Consider the following 19,684-nt stretch of genomic DNA (forward strand, 5'->3'; position numbering starts at 1 on the left):
GGTAGGTTTAGGACAGATGTTAGGGGTAGGTTCTTTACTCAGCGAGTCGTGAGTTCATGGAATGCCCTGCCAGTAGCAGTGGTGGACTCTCCCTCATTATGGGCATTTAAGCGGGCATTGGATAGGCATATGGAGGATAGTGGGCTAGTGTAGGTTAGGTGGGCTTGGATCGGCGCAACATCGAGGGCCGAAAGGCCTGTACTGCGCTGTATTCTTCTATGTTCTATGTATTAGAATGTATGAAGGTGAATAAATCTCTTGGTCCTGACCAGATATATGTGACCAGATATGACTGTGTGGAGTTTGCACATTCTCCCCGTGTCTGCGTGGGTTTCCTCTGGGGGCTCCGGTTTCCTCACACAGTCCAAAAATGTGCAGGTTAGGTTAATTGGCCGTGCTAAATTGCCCGTAGTGTTAGGTGAAGGGGTAAATGTAGGAGAATAGGCCTGGGTGGGTTGTGCTTTGGCGGGTCGATGTGGACTTGTTTGGCCGAAGGGCCTGTTTCCACACTAATTAGTCTAATCTAATCTAATCTATATCCAGAAACACTGCAAGAGGTGAGAGAAGAAATTGTGGGGTCCCTGGCTAATATTTTTTCATCAGGTGAGGTCCTGGAAGATTGGAGATTAGTGAATGTTGTGCCCTTATTAAAGAACGGCTGCAAAGAAAAACCTGGAAACTGTAGACCAGTAAGCCTAACATCTGTGGTCGGTAAATTACTTGAGAAGATTCTGAGGGATAAGATATACATGCATTTGGAAAGACAGGGTTTGATTAGGAATAGTCAGCATGGCTTTGAGTATAGGAGATCATATCTGTCAAATTTGTTAGACTTCTTTGATGAAGTAGGAGAAAATGAGGACTGCAGATGCTGGAGACCAGAGTTGAAAAATGTGGTGCTGGAAAAACACAGCAGGCCAGGCAGCATCTGAGGAGCAGGAGAATCAACGTTTCGGGCATATACCCTTCTTCAGGAAGGGCTTGACAAACTCACTACAGCTACATCTCTTTCTTCTTCTTTGATGAAGTGACAGGAAGGTTGACGAGGGCGGTAGACCTATATGGATTTTAGTAAGGCATTTGATAAGGTTCCACATGGTAGGCTGCTTGGAAGGTTAGATCCATGGAATCCAGAGGGAGCTGGCAAATTGGCTTGATGGTAAGATGCAGAGGGTAACAATGGAAGGATGGTTGACGGATTGGAGGCCTGTGACAAGTGGAGTGCCTCAGGATTGCTGTTGGGCCCATTGTTGTTTGTTACCTATGTTAATGATTTGGATGAGACTGTATAGTAAGTTTACAGATGACACTAAAATAGGAGGCATCATGGACAGTGAGGAACGTTGTCAGAAATTGCAGCAGAACCTTGATCAGCAGGGGAAGTGGACTGAGAAATAGAGTTTAATAGAGATAAGTGTAAAGTCTTGCATTTTGTAAAGTCAAATCAAGGCAGGAAGTTTGTGATGTTAGGCCTTAAGGAGTGTAGTGAAACAGAGGAATCTTGGGGTTCAGGTGCACAGTTCTCTGAAAGTTCAGTCACAGTTAGACAAGGCAGTGAAAAAGGCTTTTGGCACACTGACCTTCATCAGTTAGGACATTGAATATAGAAGTTGGGAAGTTATGTTGCAGTTGTATATGACGCTGGTAAGGCCACACTTGGAGTATTGTGTTCAGTTTTGGTCACCTTGCTATAGGGAGGATGTTATTAAATTGGAAAGAGTACAGAAGAAATTTACAAGGATGTTGCCAGGTCTCTCGGGTCTGAGTTAGATGGAGAGGTTGGACAAAATAGGACTTTTTTCTTTAGCGTGTAGGAGACTGAGGGGGGATCTTTTAGTGTATAAGATCATGAGAGACATGGATAGGGTGAATGCACTCTCTTTTTTCCCATGGTTGGGGAATCAAGTACTACAGACCTCTAGTTTAAGGTTAGAGAGGGAAGAATAAAAGGGAACCCGAGGGGCACGTTTTTATATAGAAAGTGGTACACATATTGAATGAGCTGCCAGTGGAAGTGGTTGCGGCGGGTACATTAACAACATTTAAAAAGCATTTGGACAAATACATTTGGAAAGGCTTAGAAGGATATGGGCTAAGTGCAGGGAAATGGGGTTAAAGTTGATGAACATTTTGGACGGCATGGACAGTTTGGGCCAAAGGGCTGTAAGACTCTATAGACTGGTGAACCTGACATTGGTGGTGGGCACATTGTTGAAGGGAATCCTGAGGGACAGGATTTACATGTGTTTGGAAAAACAAGGACTGATTAGGGATAGTCAGCATGACTTTGTGCATGTGAAATCGTGTCTCACAAACTTCAAAAATTTTTTTGAAGAAGTAACAAAGAGGATTGATGAGTGCATCAGATTGGATGTGAACTATATGGACATCAGTCAGGTATTCAACAAAGTTCCTCATGGTAGACTAGTTAGCAAGGTTAGATCACATGGAATACAGGGAGATCTAGCCATTTGGATATAGAACTGGCTAGAAGGTAGAAGACTGGGAGTTGTGGTGGAGAGTTGTTTTTCAAACTGGAGACCTATGACCAGCCATGTGCCACAAGGATCGGTACTGGGTCCACTGCTTTTGTGATTTATATAAATGATTTGGATGTGAACATAGGAGGTACGGTTAGTAAGTTTGCAGATGACATCAAAACTGGAGGTGTAGTGGACAGCAAAGAAGGTTACCTCAGAGTACAATGGGATCTTGATCAGATGGGCCAATGGGCCGAGGAATGGCAGCTAGGGTTTAATTTAGATAAATGTGAAGTGCTGCATTTTGGAAAGGCAAATCAGGCAAGACTTCTACACTTACAGGTAAGGTCCTAGGGAGTGTTACTGAATAAAGAGATCTTGGAGTGCAGGTTCATAGCTCCTTGAAAGTGGACTTACAGGTAGATAGGATAATGAAGAAGGTGTTTGTATGCTTGCCTTTATTGGTCAGTGCATTAGTATAGGAGTTGGGAGGTAATGTTGCAGCTGTACAGGACTTTGGTTAGGCCATTTTGCACCTGCATGCAATTCTGTTCTCTTGCAGGAAAGACATTGTGAAACTTGAAAAGGTTCGGATAGGATTTACAAGGGTGTTGTGAGGATTGGAGGGTTTGAGCTATAGGCAGAGGCTGAAGAGGCGGGGGCTATTTTCACTGGAGCATTGGAGGCTGACGGGTGACCTCGTGGACGTTCATAAAATCATGAGGGGCACAGATAGGGTAAATAGACAAAGTCTTTTCTCTGGGGTGGGGGAATCCAAAACGAGAGGCAATCCAAAACGATTAGATTAGATTAGATTAGATTAGATTACTTAGATTAGATTACTTACAGTGTGGAAACAGGCCCTTCGGCCCAACAAGTCCACACCGACCTGTCGAAGCGCAACTCACCCAGACCCATTCCCCTACATTTACCCCTTCACCTAACACTACGGGCAATTTAACATGACCAATTCACCTAACCTGCACATTTTTGGATTGTGAGAGGAAACTGGAGCACCTGGAGGAAACCCACGCAGACACAGGGAGAATGTGCAAACTCCACACAGAGAGTCGCCTGGTTTAAGGTGAGAGGGGAAAGATTGGAAAGTAACCTAAGGGGCAACTTTTTCACACAGAGTGTAGTGGACTATGGAATGAGCTGCCAGGAGATATGGTGGAGGCTGCTACAATTGTAATGTTTAAAAGTCATCTGGATGGGTATATGAATAGGAAGGGTTGAGAGAGATATGGGCCAAGTGCTGGTAAATGGGACTAGATTAGTTCAGGTTAGTTCTTATCGGCATGGTCAAGTTAGACCAAAGGGTCTGTTTCTGTGCTGTACAACTCTATGATTCTAAGTAACCCACGTCCACACTATAACTTAATTCTTCCACAGATCACAAAGCTTGTTTTCAGAAAACAGGGGCGGATAATCATGCTTTGAAACTTTACATTTCAACTAACTTATGTCACCAAAGTTATATTCCGGAAGATAACTGTATTTAAATAGAAGAAACCAAACCAAAGAACTGCATCAGAAACAAAAACCAGAAACTGCCAGGAAAACTCTGGCAGCATTTGTGAAGAGTGGGCAGAGCTAATATTTTGGGTCCAGTGCCCTTCTTTCATTTGATTTTTATATCCAGCACTCATCCCTCATTCCATTAGTTCTAAGGCATTCCCTCAGGCCATATTAGATGAAAACAACAGGCTGCGGACAGGACAAGGCTGGGCCATACCGGAGAAGCAGAAGTTGAGGATAATTACTCTGCAGACACCATCAGGACAGGGAAGTTCCTCTTTATTAGTCCCAGCCTCCACTTCCACCTTCCCAAGTCTGGCATCCCATGGAATCTCCAACATACTATTTCATCAGAACTTCTGACAGTGACATCTTTGAGACTGGCTGCTACTTTCCATTACTTCTCAATGATAGCGGTGCCTCTTTTCACATGTCCATCACAGTATACCAGCATCCTGAGAAAGTTTGAATGACAAAAGATAGGCGGGAGCTGATATGAAGCATAGATTAGATTAGATTCTCTACAGTGTGGAAACAGGCCCTTTGGCCAACAAGTCCACACCGCCCTTCTGAAGAGAAACCCACCCAAACCCATTTCCCTACCCTATATTTACCCCTGACTAACACACCTAACACTGTGGGCAACTTAGCATGGCCAATTCACCTGGCCTGCACATCTTTGGATTATGGGAGGAAACCGGAGCAGACACAGGGAGAATGTGCAAACTCAACACAGACAGGCAGGCATCGAATCCAGGACCCTGGTGCTGTAAGGCAGCAGTGCTAACCACTGAGCCACCCAAATCTCTAATCTAATTCAGTGCTGGAAGTCTATTTAATTCTCCATAATTATAACCACTGCAGTGATTTAAAAATTAAAAAAAGGCACTCCTCAAATGCTTAGGTAAACAAGTTTTGAAATGATTTTCTTTCTAACCATTTAGATAACTTTTATCTGGTATTATTGAACAGAGGAAATCAGATTAATTTCTTTTTACAATCAGAGTGGAAGCACCTTCAGTGGTAAGTTCCAAAAGAGAATTTGGATATATATCTGAAATTGAGAAGCCTGTAGGTCAATGAGGAAAGTACAAAGTATTTGAAGCTATAACAGGCACAATGGGTTGAATGGCCTCTGTGCTGTGACAGTTTCTACAGCAATTACAGAGGAGGAATGATGTTGCAGGGTATCATGAAGTAACAGTTATTTCCTCCCTTGACATTCACCCTGCAGTTTAATGTGGATAAATGTATGGTTATCCACTTTGGTGGCAAGAACAGGAAGACAGATTACTACCTAAATGGAATCAATTTAGATAAAGGGGCAGTACAAAGAGATCTGGGTGTTCTTGTACACCAGTCAATAAAGGTAAGCATGCAGGTACAGAAGGTAGTGAAGAAGGCTAATAGCATGCTGGCCTTCATAACAAGAGGGATTGAGTATAGAAGCAAAGAAGTTCTTCTGCAGCTGTACAGGGCCCTGGTGAGACCACACCTGGAGTATTGTGTGCAGTTCTGGTCTCCAAATTTGAGGAAAGACATTCTGGCTATTGAGGGAGTGCAGCGTAGGTTCACGAGGTCAATTCCTGGAATTGCGGGACTACCTTACGCTGAAAGACTGGAGCAACTGGGCTTGTATACCCTTGAGGTAAAAACAATGACTACAGATGCTGGAAACCAGATTCTGGATTCGTGGTGCTGGAAGAGCACAACAGTTCAGGCAGCATCCGAGGAGCAGTAAAGTCGACGTTCCGGGCAAAAGCCCTTCATCAGGAGTTTAGAAGACTGAGAGGGGATCTGATTGAGACATATAAGATTATTATAGGATTGGGCACTCTGAAGGCAGGAAACATGTTTCCGCTGATGGGTGAGTGCTGAACCAGAGTACACAGCTTAAAAATACGGGGTAGACCATTTAAGACAGAGATGAGGAGAAACTTCTTCACCCAGAGAGTGGTGGCTGTGTGGAATGCTCTGCCCCAGAGGGCAGTGGAGGCCCAGTCTCTGGATTCATTTAAGAAAGAGTTAGAAAGAGCTCTCAAGGATAGTGGAATCAAGGGTTATGGAGATAAGGCAGGAACAGGATACTGATTAAGGATGATCAGCCATGATCATATTGAGTGGTGGTGCAGGCTCAAAGGGCAGAATGGCCTACTCTTGCACCTATTGTCTATTGTCAGTCCTTTCGAGTCATAGAGCTGTACAGCACGGAAACAGACCCTTCGGCCCAACTTGTCCATGTCGACCAGATATCCTAAACTAATATAGCCTCATTTGCCAGCACTTGGCCCATATCCCTCTGAAACCTTCTTATTCATAAATCCACCCAGATGCCTTTTAAATGTTGTAACTGTACCAGCTTCCATCACTTCCTCTGCTGCTCATTCCATAGTCCACCACCCTCTGCATGAAAAAATTGCCCCTTAGGTCTCTTTTCAATCTTTCCCCTCTCACCTTAAACCTATGCCCTCTAGTTTTGGACTCCCCACCCCGAAGAAAAGACCTTGTCTATTTACCCTATCCATGTCCCTCATGATTTTATAAAGATGAGGTCCTCTCACGCTCCAGGGAAAATAGCCCCAGCCTATTCAGCCTCTCCCTATAGCTCAAACCCTCTAACCCAAGCAACATTCTTGTAAATCTTTTCTGAACCCTTTCTTTATTAAACTTTATTTCAGCAGTTGATTTGCTGGCCTATGCGTGTTAAAAATACAAGTTATTTCTGTCATATGTTTACATGGTAACAAAGCAAAGGAAGTTCTGCTCAGCCAACTTGAGAGTTTCTGCTGGATGCAATCATTATAATAAACTGAAACAGTGTCCCAAGACAGAAATGGAAATGGAATCTTGGGTTTTATCTTGATCATTTATTTCCAGACAGGATTTAGAAGGAATTAATGGTCATTAATATGCTGGGTGACAGTTGTTTTTCCCAAAGTTTAAACAATAAGTGGTTTATTGGCTTGTCTGAATATTCGGAAGGAAATCATTGTTTTGGAATCAATGTTCCCTGGCAGGCAAAAGTGAGAATGCAGATGCTGGAGATTAGAGTGCAGTGCTGGAAATGCACAGCAGGTCAAGCAGCATCCGAGCAGCAGGAAAATCAACGTTTCAGGCAAAAGTCCTTCATCAGGAATCCTGGTGGTCCCTGGCAGTTAATCACCCAAGGGAAGACAGATCTGCATTTTCAAACAGAGTGCCAGAATGCTATGGGTGGAACGGAAGACTGTTTACTCCTTCCTGAAGATGAAACAGCATTGGGCCGGCTAACAGACTGATCCACACTCTACATAGCCATAACAAACTGTGTATAGCTAAATTAGTGAAGTTCCAACTTCAAGAGCTCTGGGGTGGGCACTGTGAGGATTGCAGGCAGATTACGAATGAAGGACCCAGTGGATTCCTTACCTGGGTAATTGGGGCTGGTGGTAGGCAATAGGCAGGGAGGGTTTAAGCAGCTTAAGAACGGGAACAAGGTGGGTGTAGAACCTGTTATAAAGTCCAGATCAAGAGGTAGGAGGGGATGTTTCATTTCTTTGGGGTGGGGTTGTGGGGGGGCATTGTTTTGATGATTGTACCCAATGGTCAAAATGACAACCTCCAAAGAAAGTACCCACATTCCTTGCTGCACTTTTTAAAATGTTTAAAAGGTGCAATTTGTCAGCACCAACCCTGTTCTTGGTGTAGCTCAAGAATAAGTGACAAGGTACTGGATTAGAAAGCATCCCTATTTGGCATAGCTTGCAACCCAACACCCAGAGTGAAAATCCACCCAGCAAGATCTAGCCAGAAAAAGGGCATTCAAGCACCAATGTGCTGCCTGATAGTTAAGACAAGGTAGACTACAAAGAGCTGGCACTCAATCCTGAATGATAGGACAAGATGCCAAGGAGTAATTCTGTTTAATCATTGAAGCTGAGCAGAAATTCACCAACAATCCTTAGACAGCATCTTCCAAACGACCACTGCCAAGTAGAAGAACAAATGTACCAAATACATGCACCAAAAACCACCACTTGCAAGTTCCCCTCCAAGCCATTTACTATCATGTTTGGAAATATATCACTGTTCTTTCAGTGTTACTGGGTCAGAATCCTGAAATTCTATCCATAACAGCATTTTAAGTCAGCCTACAGTACTTCAATGTTGTAGCTCATCATCACCTTCTCAAGGACAAATTGTGGTCTATAATAAATGCTAGCCTAACCAATAATGCCCATATCCCAAGGATTAGTAGAAGAAATGCAGATTGAATACAGCTTCAAGTTCTGAACTCAGTTGATGTTATTATTGGATAAGTCAGATCCAGTCCAAAACCTGGCTTGGTGGATCATTTTATTTAGTTTTAATCAGGTTGTCTCTCACTTAAACACAAGCACACAGTGCTGAAGATTTGATTTGGACAATGAAACTATGTTTATTATATAAAAGAAATGAACGGAAAAAACAGAATATACCAAACAATATACACAGAAACAAATTTAAAGATTTCAAAACGCATGGTAAAATACAATCCCATGGAGCCATTTTATGGTACTCATTCCAGAGAGAATTCCCTGCTCTGTCACATCCATACATCTTAATTGTGGCTTCAATCCCCATTCTTGAGAATCTGATAGGAGTTTCCATGAGTCTTCATATAGCTGTGCTAAAACATTTTCAACTTCAAATTACCCTTTGGGATTTGAACCAAGCACTCCTGGCCTGGAACTTACAAAATAAACCGTTTACACTGAAGTAATCTATTCATTAACAGTTTTAAACAATCTCCTTTTTTTTAGGAGAGATTGTTTTACATATCCAGTGTCACCCAGGACTTCTGCAAACTGAAAAGTCAAAAGGTTTTTCCAAGCTTTGGATGTTTTATTCTAAGTCATAAAAAGATTACAGTCTTTGAACTTAAACCTAATGCATATCTGTTTACTTTGTTTGTTGATAAAATTCTCTCAATTAAAATAAAACCCCATTGCATTCCAGGAATCAGGAACACTCTCTTGAGTATTGTATTATAAAAGAAATGATCATGACTATCAAGATCTTACAAGTTAATAGTTAAACTCCCTTATTAAAATACAGACCAAAACCCACATGCCATTTCTTTAAAATATATGTAAATATATTAATCCCACACCTTACATCACAACTCAGCTGTTCATACTTCCTTTTCCTTAAATGCTTGCAATATTTTTTCTCTTCAGTTAATTATCTAAATATTTTGAAAGCCACAAACAACTAAATCTGCTTCCACCACATTCTCAGGAATTACATTCCCTTGGTTCTCCACCCGATCGACAATGGGAGCAGTTTCTTTAAATTTACTCTATAAACCACGCCTGAGATTTGCATACCTCAAACAGTTCTCTTTTTAACCTTTTCTCCAAGGAGAACAGTCCCAATTTCTCTCATCCATCACGTAGGAGGGATAGCACAATGATGATTGTTACTAGACTAATAATTTACAGGCTTGAATAATACTGTGCCACTGGGAGTTCAAATCTCACCCTGACAGCTAGGGAAATTTAAATTCAATCAAACAATGTTGAAAGAACCCTAGGTTTGGAGCAATGACAATAAAGCGATTGGGTTGTGAAATCTAGTTCATTGATTCATCCTTATGTGACTCCAGACCCACAGCAATGTAATTGACTCTTAATGGCCCTCTGAAATGGCTGAGCAAACTGCTTGGTTGCATCAGGCTGATATAAAAATGTTGATTAAGAATCACATTTTCCACATGGACTGCAACAGTTCAAAAAGACGGCATGTCACCATCCTCTCAAATGGCATTTAAGGATTGACATGAATTGCTCGTCTAGCCAGTGATGCTCACATCCCACATTCAAATTAAAAGTATAAGATTTTAATCTTCTCCATTGCAAAACCCAACAACTTCCATCATACTAATGCTTCCTGACTTCTAGCCTACTACCTAAACTCCTCACCTGCGCCTCTCCCAATGTTCAGATTATTCTAGTTCTCATCAGTCTCCTGTCTTCTACCCTTAATAATCTTCAGCTCAGCCAAAACTTTGCCGCCTGTATCTGATTCAGCACCAAGTCCCAAATGCCTATTATCTGTGGCATACAATCACTCAATTCCCAGTACCTGAAAATTGATACTCTCTATTCAAACCCTATCATGCCGATCCTTAACTCTAGAACTTTCCCCAGAACTGCAACAAATCAAGATCTCTGCATTTTTCCAATGTTGTGCATTCCAAAGTCCTTTGTTACATCTTTGAGTCCTCAGCTTCTAAATACTTTCCTTCTTACACTTCTCCACTCCTGAGAAACCATCTGTTTGACCAGGCCTTTTTGCTCCATTCTAACAACTCTTTCATTAGCTCAGTGCAGATTCTTGTCAGATTGCACAACTTTGGAGTTCCTAAGGGGTGTTTTTCTGTATTAAGGGTGCTCCAGTATTGTATGTTGTTGTTGCAGCTGTATCAATTGACCTGAGAAATTCTGGTTTAGTCTGATAATTTTCACCTAACGGTGGATCACCCTTCCTCACAAAAAACTGAGCTTGGTCTGTTCTTATGTTGTACCACCTTTAGACCAGCTGGAGACACACACACATATGGAAGTCACAGCAATAGAATCTGAATCTCAAAACAGTTTCATTGTCAAGATCTCTAGGTTTCCCTCTCACCCCATTCGTAAAATAAGTGTGGATAGTGGGCAATCAACATGATGGCTTAGTGGTTAACACTGCTGCCTCACAGCCAGGGACCCAGGTTCATTTTCCGCCTCGGGCAACTATCTGTGTGGAGTTTGCACATTCTCTCCATGTTTGTGTGGCTTTCCTCCGGGTGCTCCGGTTTCCTTCCACAATCCAAAGATGTGCAGGTTAGGTGAATTGGCCATGCTAAATTGTCCATAGTGTTCAGAGATGTTTAGGTTAGGTGCATTAGGTAAATGTAGCGTAATTGGGTAGGGGAATGGGTCTGGGTGGGTTACTCTTCGGAGGGTAGGTGTGGACTTGTTGGGCCAAATGACTTGTTTCCACACTGTAGGGATTCTATGATAAACACAAAATGTTCCAATGATACAATTATAACATTTAAAAGGCATATGGATGGGTATATAAATAGGAAGGGTTTAGAGCAATATGGGCCAAGTGCTGGCAATTGGGACTAGATTAAGTTAGGATACCTCGTTGGCATAGACAAGTTGGACCGAAGGGTCTGTTCCCGTGCTGTACTTCTCTAAAACTCAATGATACGCAGCTGATTGCACTGAACCTAGGATAGACCTAAATCTATTTCCAATCAATAGCACAGAGTGTTGCTCAGATTGTTTCTTAGTTATTCTCCTGATATTCTGTCTGTATTAAATGACAGTTAGCTTAATAAAATCACAGACACACTTCCCAGTAATGTTGTAAGCCTGCTCATTTTATCATATAGGATCCTCCTCTTCTGAATGTTGCCCGACAGCTGAATTTAGAAGATTATGTGTTGGCGCTGGAAGGAGGTAAAGAGGATATAAGACCAAGGACAGTTCATGAGAACAGGAAACTACTTCATGCTCGAGTCAAAGACTCTCTGCCTCCAATACTCCCTGATCATGACAGGTAATGTTGCAGCACTTTTTCATGATAATTAGTATATTGCTGATTCAAACCAATATGAGCATAATGCACACTGGGCAGCAGTGTAGCAATGGGGAAGTGGGAAACATTTGAATAGGAATTTAATTGCAATCTTTGAAAAGACCCATGCTAGAGGTCTGTTAGTGTATTTAGATTGTTGGGGGATAGTTCGTGAAATTGTTTTTTAATTTTGCTGTTGTCAACTCCACTGAAGTGAAGATCGTTAAGATTTAGAAGTTACAAGCCATATTCCAACTACTTAATTAGATTTATATTTCTTAATTAATAATTTGTTATTTTCATGTGTGTTTTTTTTCCTCCAAATTACAGATGGTGCAATCCAAATCACACACAGTCACCTTCTGCATAATTTATTTGCATACATTTCCTAATGAGTGAGCAAAGAGCTTATGCAGAAGCAATTGCTGCAGTTCTCCCAAGATAAAGAGACTGCTCAAACTCCAGTTGCAATTACTTCGCAGGATTTCTCTGACAGGCACTCTATGAAGTTGGCAATTGTGACAATACTATGTAGCCAAAGCACCATATTTCTAAGACCATAGGAGCAGAGAACAAAGAACAGAACAGGACAAGAACAGGCCTTTTGGCCCATCGAGCCTATGCTGACACGTGCGTTTTTAAACTAAAAACCTTTTGCCTCTTCACACTCTGAATCCCTCTGTTGCCTGCCTATTCATATTTCTTAAATATTACTATTGTATCTGCCTCCACCACCTTCTCTGGCAGCATATTCCAGGCACTTACCAACCTCTGTGTAAACAAACGTACTTCTCACATCTCCTTTAAACTTACTTCATTTTACCTTAAACCCATGTCCCTTAGTAATTGACATTTTTACCCCAGGAAAAAGACTTGGACTATCCATTCTTCCTCTTGTAATGTTGTAAACCTCTCTCAGGTTTGCCCCTCAGCCTCTGACATTCAAGTGAAACAAATCAAGTTTGTCCAAACTCTCTACTCAGCTGACATCCTTCAAACCAGGCAACATCCTGTTAAACTGTTTCCATACCTTTTCCAAACCCTCCACATCCTTCAGGGACTGCGGTGACCGGCACTGTACACAATATTCCAAATATTCCTTACTCCTGGATTTCTCTCTATGTTGTTGCTTCTAAGATTTCTGCAATTTACTGTATATTCCCTCCAGTATTAGATCTCCCAAAATGTATCACCTCACATTTGTCTGAATTAAACTCCACCTATCTATATCCAGGTGTATCCTCTGGAAACCTCCTCACTATCTGCAGGCGCCCAATCTTTGTGTCATCTACAAACTTTCTAATCAGGCCACCTACATTCTCCTCCCAACCGTTTATATGTACATAGCGCTGCTTCACCGCTACTCTGTGTCTGCTATGACCAAGCCAGTTCTATATTCATCTTACCAGGTCACCATAGATGTTATGTGACCTTCTGTGTCAGCCTCCCATGAAAAACCTTCTCAAAGGCTTTGCTAAAGTCCAGTTAGACAACGTCCACTACCATCATCGATCATCTTTGTCGCTTTCTCAAAAGACTCAGTCCAGTTTCAGAGACATGACCTTCCCTGCGCAAAGCCATGCTGACTATTGCTAATAAGCCCAAATTTTTCCAAGTGTTAGCAAATCCTTTCCCTAAGAATCTTCTCCAATAATTTCCCTACCACTGATACAAAGCTCAAATGCCTGTAATTTCCTGGATTATCCCTGTTGCCCTTCTTAAACAAAAGCAAAACATTGGCTATTCTCCAGTCCTTGGGGACCTGTCCTGTGACTAAAATGGATACAACGATTTCATACAAGCCTCAACAGTTTCCTCCCTCACTTGCCTCAATATTCTGGGATAGATCCCAGCAGATCCTTGGGACTTGTCTGCCTTAATGCTTGTCAAAACACCCACCATCTTTTTTATATTGCCATGCACTACAGTATCAACATACTCTCCCATTAGATTCCCTATTCATCATGTTCTTCATCTTTGTGGATACTGATGTAAAGTATTTGTTGAGGACCTCACCCACGTCCTCTGGCTTCATTCTTTCTTTTGTCCTTGGGTGGACAGACCCTTTCCCCTGCTACCCTCTTGCCCCTGATATATGTTTAAAACACATTGGGATTTTCCTTAATCCTGTTTGCCATGGAGATTTCACTGCCCCTTTTCCTTATTTCAGTGCCTCCAGATTCCTTATTTGAGTTCTTTCCTGCATTCTTTATTATTTTTTAGGACTCTATTTGCCTTCAGTTTCCTAAGCTTCACCTATGCCTCCTTTCTCTTTTTGACTGAGCTCACGATTTCTCTTGTCATCCAAGGTTCCCGTGGACATTGGGGAGGCCACTTTTTGAGTACTGTGTACAGTTCTGGTCGCCCTGTTATAGGAAAGATATTATTTAATTAGAAAGGGTGCAGAAAAGGATTTACAAGGATGTTACTGGGACTGAAGCGTTATAAGAAGAGCAGCATGGTGACACAGTGGTTAGCAGTGCTGCCTTGCAGCGCCAGAGACTTGGGTTCAATCCTACCCTCAAGTGACTGTCTGTGTAGAGTTTGCACATTCTCACCATGTCTGCCCAGGTTTACTCCCACAGTCCAAAGATATACAGGTTAAGTGGATTGGCTATGCTAAATTGCCTGTAGTGTCCAGAAATATGTAGGTTAGGTGCATTAGCAAAATGCAGGGTTATAGGGTAGGGGGTGGGTCTGGGTGGGTTGCTGTTAGGAGGTCAGTGTGGACCTGATGAGCCAAATGGCCTGCTTCCACACTGTAAGAATTCTATGAAAGGCTGAATAGACTGGAACTTTTCTCCCTTGGAGTGTAGGAGGTTGACGGATGACCTTATAGAGGTTTATAAAATCATGAGGGGCATAGATAAGATGAATAGATAAGCTCTTTGCCCTAGGATAGTGGAGTTCAACACTCATGGTTTAAGATGAGAGGGGAAAGATTTAAAAAGTACCCCATTGACACAGAGGATAGTTGGTATATGGAATGAGCTGCCAGAGGAAGTGGTAGATGCAGTTAAAGTTATAACATTTAAAAAAACTTCTGGACAGGTACATGAATAAGAAAGGTTTAGAGGGATATGGACCAAAGGCAAGCAAATAGGATTAGCCTAGTTTTGGAGACCTGGTCAACATAGACCAGGTGGAGTGAAGGGTCTGTTTCTATGCTGTGTGACTGTATGACTCCTCTGCCATTTCTTGGTTGCCATTTCTATTTCTCCACCTCCTTCTCTGACGTACCTATATTTCCGTTGGCGCCTCTCTTTAAATATTCAGTAAAAATGTTACTGTTTTATACTATTTGCCATTTTGCCATCACAGTTTACTTTCTTCTCCATTAATGTTCCTCTTTAATTGTCTCATTTACCACTAATCTTTGCCACTAACCTTTGACTGTTTTCTGTTTCAATTTGATACTATCCTTAATGTCTGTTGTTAATGATGGTCAGTATTTTGGTGGAAAATGCTTATGGCATTGCTGACAGAACACCAAAGTTTTGGGTAATTCCCTCAAAGACACAGTGAACAAAGGCCGTAATGCAGGACAAGCTGGAAGCTGTGAAGAATCTCTCAATTTGTGATAACTCTTCTTTATTCATTCATGGGAAATTGGCTCTGCTAATAAGAACCAGCCTTTGTTGCCCATCTCTAATTGCTCTTGCACCAAGTGGCTTGTTAGACCAGTTCAGACAGCAGTTCAAAGTCGAATGCTGTTTGTGTAGAGTTACACTTAGGCCAGACAATGTAAGGACAGAAGTTTCCATACTCCAAAGAGTATTAGTGAATTAGATGTGATTTTTACAATAATTGATTATAGTTTCATGGTCACCAACACTGACAGTAACTTTCAATTCCAGAGCCTCCCCAGGTTTCTAGTCTGAGTCTCCAGATTGTAGTCCAGTGACATTAATCTTTACAGCACGATCTCCCTCAAAAATTAACTGTATTTGTAGATATGATGAGTAGCACACCTAATTGGAAGAAACTGATTTGATTTTGTACCTTTTAATGTCAATTTTGACCTGTCATGTGATGTAATTTTATATATTTTACGAATAAAGGATAATTTTGGCAAAAAGAAACAGCAGAGTATGATTCACCACGTTGATCTGATTTGATTTAATTTTATTTATTACTGTCATGTGTACCAAGTTACAGTAAAAAGTATTGTTTGAGTTTTAAAGAATGCTAGCCTTTTGTATAGGCTAGTGATGCCGTGATGCCCACATTTGTGGGCCTGGACTTTTTAGAATGTTGCATAACATTGTCAAAGTCTGCTTGAAGATTGAAGTGTCAAGTGTTGTTTGCAAAAGCAATTCTTCCCTCACTGTAGTAGAAGGAGGACAGCTTGCGCTCTGTAACATTCCTTGTTCCAGTCCTATTCGGGCCTCCCCTCACAACTGTTTCTCTGATTTATCAATGTTGCTTACCTCTCTCGTCTGGAATTGGAAAAGTTCATCGATTTTGTTGACAATTTCTGCCCTGCCCTCACTTTCACCTGGTCTATCTCTGACTCTTCCCTTCCCTTCCTCAACATCTTTGTTTCCATTTCTGGGGATAGACTAGTCACTAATATTCACTATAAACACATAAATATTCACTCCCACAGCTACCTGGGGTATACATCCTCACATCCTGTTTCCTGTAAAGACTCCATTCCATTTTCACAGTTCCTCTGTCTCAATCGCATATGTTCCAAAGAGGCCAACTTTGAAAAGGGAACCTCCAAAATGTCCACCCTCTTCCTCAACCAAGGATTCCCTGTCACCATTGTCAACAGGGTCCTCAACTAGGTCCGACTCATCTCCCGTAATTCTGCCCTCAATCCCTCTCTTCCCTCCTGCAACAGCAATAGGGTTCACCTTGTCCTTACCTACCATCCCACCAGCATCCACATCTAGAAGATCATCAGGCACCATTTCCACCAGACACATATTCCCCTCCCCTCCTTTGTCCGCTTTCCCCAGGGACTGTTTCCTCTAGGACACCCTGGTCTACTCTTCCTTCACTCCCAATGTACCCCCACAGCCCCTTCCCCTGCAACCGCCGAAGGTGCAACACCTGCCCATTTACCTCATCCGTCCTCAGTATCCAAGGGCCTAAAATTACCTTCCAGGTAAAGCAGCACTTTACTTGCACTTGACACAATCTAGTCTACTAGGCGACAGTGAGGACTGCAGATGCTAGAGATTAGAGCCGAGAGTGTGGTGCTCAAAAAACATGTCAGGTCAGGCAGCATCTGAGGAACAGGCAAAAGCCCTTCATCAGGAATCTAGTCTTCTGCATTCACTCCTCACAATGTGGTCTCCTGTATGTTGGGGAAATGAAGTGAAGACTGGGTGATCACTTTGCAGAAGTGGTCTACATTCTGCCTGTGTGGGAGATCAGGAGGGTACATATGTCTCCCACTTTAACACACCATCCTGTTCCCTGACCAGATTTTCTGCACAGGCTGGAAGAACAACACCTCATTTTATGCTTCTCATTGCAGTCCTCTGGACTCAATATCAAGTTCAATAATTTTAGGGCCTGAACTACCCCATGTCCTAACCCCCTACCACACACGCCAGGGCCTTGTTATCACATAGTCTGCCATTACGCGCTGCCTATTGTTAGCCACGAACAAACTCCATAACAGCTATTCACACTCCCAGCCAGATTGTTATCAACCCCTTTGCCCAACTGTTCTCTCTCTTTGGGCTCCATCCCTACATATCATTGACTCCTTGCCCCCTTCCCCCCCACCCTATCTTCTCCATATAAATCAACATTTTCTGAGCTACCATCAGTTCTGAGGAAGGGTCACCACACCTGAAATGTTAACTTTAATTTCTCTTCACAGATGCTGCCAGACCTGCTGAGCTTTTCCAGCAACTTATATTTTAGTTTCTGAATTACTGTTTTTTTGTTAGTTTGTGTATTAGAGTATGAGTGAAGCCATGGTGCAGTCAAACAACTGCATGAAAGAAGCAAAATTGAATGTAAATTTATACAATGAAGGTGCATATGTTTCATGTTTGATGGTAAAAACTAGAAATTTTCACCTATGTTTATTCACAGTGATAACAATAAGGTGTTTAAAGTCACTGCTCAGTCAAGGTACATGAAACCATTGCCAAATCTAACTCCACCTCCCATCCGTCTGGCTGGACCTCTGTTGTTGCAGGTTAGTGGGAAACCATCATCACCTTCTGATCAGAAAGACAAATAAGGCCAATAATACAAACCTCAAGTAAAGACAGTAACTGCCAGAAAGACTGAGCAGCATCTGTAGGGAGAAGACATTGTGTTAACTGGGGCAATTTCAATCAACGTACTGGACAAGAATAAAGAAAGAAAGAAGGCATTCGACTAGGTTCCACATTGTAGGCTGGTTAGCAAGGCTATATCAGATAATCAGAGGGTTAGATCGGTTGGACAGTGAAAGCCTTTTCCTCAGATGGCGATGGCTAGCACGAGGGGACATAGGGGTAATTGAGGGGTGATAGATACAGGACAGATGTCAGAAGTAGTTTCTTTACTCAGAGAGTAGTAGGGTCATGGAAGACCCTGCCTGCAACAGTAGTAGACTTGCCAACTTAAGGCCATTTAAGTGGTCATTAGATAAACATATGCACAAGAATGGAATAGTGTTCCATTAGCCTTCAGATTGGTTTCACAGGTTGGCGCAACATGGAGGGCTGAAGGGCCTGTAATGTTCTGTGTTCTAGATCACAAGGAATACAGGGAGAACTACCCACTTGGATACAGAATTGGCTCGAAGGTAGGAAACAAAGGGTGGTGGTGGAGGGTTGCTTTTCAAACTGGAGGCCTGTGGCCAGCGGTATGTCACAAGGATTGGTTCTGGGTCCATGGCTTTTTGTCAATTATATAAATGATATGGATGTGGACATAGGAGATATGGTTAGTAAGTTTGCAGATGACTCCAAAATTGGAGGTGTAGTGGACAGCGATGAAGGTTATCTCAGAGTACAATGGGATCTTAATCAGGTGAGCCAATGAGCGGAGGAGTGGCAGATGAAGTGTAATTTAGATAAATGTGAGGTGCTGCATTTTGGAAAGGCAAATCAGGCAGGACTTATGCACTGACTGTTAAGGTCCTTGGGAGCGTTGCTGAACAAAGAGACCTTGGAGTGCAGGCTCATAGTTCCTTGAAAGTGGAATTGCAGATAAATAGGATAGTGAAGTAGGCATTTGGGATGCTTGCCTTTATTGGTCAGTGCATTGAGTATAGGAGTTGGGAGGTCATGTTGCAGCTGTACAGGTGGGCCTCACTTGTGGAATTCTGTGTGTAGTTCTGGTCTCTCTGCCAAAGGAAGGATGTTATGAAACTTGAAAAAGTTCAGAGGAGGTTTACAAGGATGTCGCCAGGATTGACAGGTTTGAGCTACAGGGAGAGGCTGAAAATACTGGGGCTATTTTCCCTGGAGAGTTGGAGACTAAGGGGTGACATTATAGAGGTTTATAAAATCATGAGGGGCAAGGATAGTATAAATAGACAAGGTCTTTTCCCCAGGGTGGGGGAGTCCAAAACTAGAGAGCATAGGTTGATGGTGAGAAGGGAAGGATTCAAAAGGGACTTAAGGGTTTTCATGAAAAGTATGAAATGATTTGCAGAGTAAGTGGTGGAGGCTGGTACAATTGCAACATTTAAACAGCCTCTGGATGAGCACATGAAATGGAAGGGTTTAGAGGGATATGGACTAAAAGCTGGAAAATGGGACTAGGTTTATCTAGGATACTTGTTCGGCATGGACGAGTTGGACTGAAGGGTCTATTTGCGTGCTGTACACCTCAATGACTCTATGATTTCCCTTTCACAAAACCATGTTGATTCCCAATTGTGAAGGAGTGTCACTGGACCAGTTCACAGGTCAGCGCAACATCGAGGGCCGAAGGGCCTATTCTGCGCTGTATTGTTCTATGTTCTATGACTCAAAACATTAACTCTGTTTCTCTCTCCACAGATACTGCCAAACCTGCTGAGTTTCTCTGGCTATTCCTGTTTTTAACCATGTGGAGACTACCTCATTACCTTAAACTTATCCAAGTGCCCTGCTATAATCTACTTAAAAATAACTTCTAACATT

At 42.3% G+C, this 19,684-nt stretch overlaps 1 protein-coding gene across 2 annotated transcripts in view; it reads left to right on the top strand.

Annotated features, from left to right (window-relative positions):
- The window catches only part of LOC122560471 (kinesin-like protein KIF19), an 87,336-nt gene that overhangs the window by 23,858 nt on the left and 43,794 nt on the right, over window positions 1-19,684 (top strand). For both annotated transcript variants that reach the window (XM_043711106.1, XM_043711107.1), the window contains exons 2-3: window positions 11,410-11,576; window positions 17,655-17,760. In XM_043711106.1, the coding sequence (XP_043567041.1) occupies window positions 11,410-11,576; window positions 17,655-17,760 (273 nt within the window). The remainder of the gene's footprint in view (window positions 1-11,409; window positions 11,577-17,654; window positions 17,761-19,684) is intronic.

Source organism: Chiloscyllium plagiosum, chromosome 21, assembly GCF_004010195.1.
Source record: "Chiloscyllium plagiosum isolate BGI_BamShark_2017 chromosome 21, ASM401019v2, whole genome shotgun sequence".
Lineage (NCBI taxonomy): Eukaryota > Metazoa > Chordata > Chondrichthyes > Orectolobiformes > Hemiscylliidae > Chiloscyllium > Chiloscyllium plagiosum.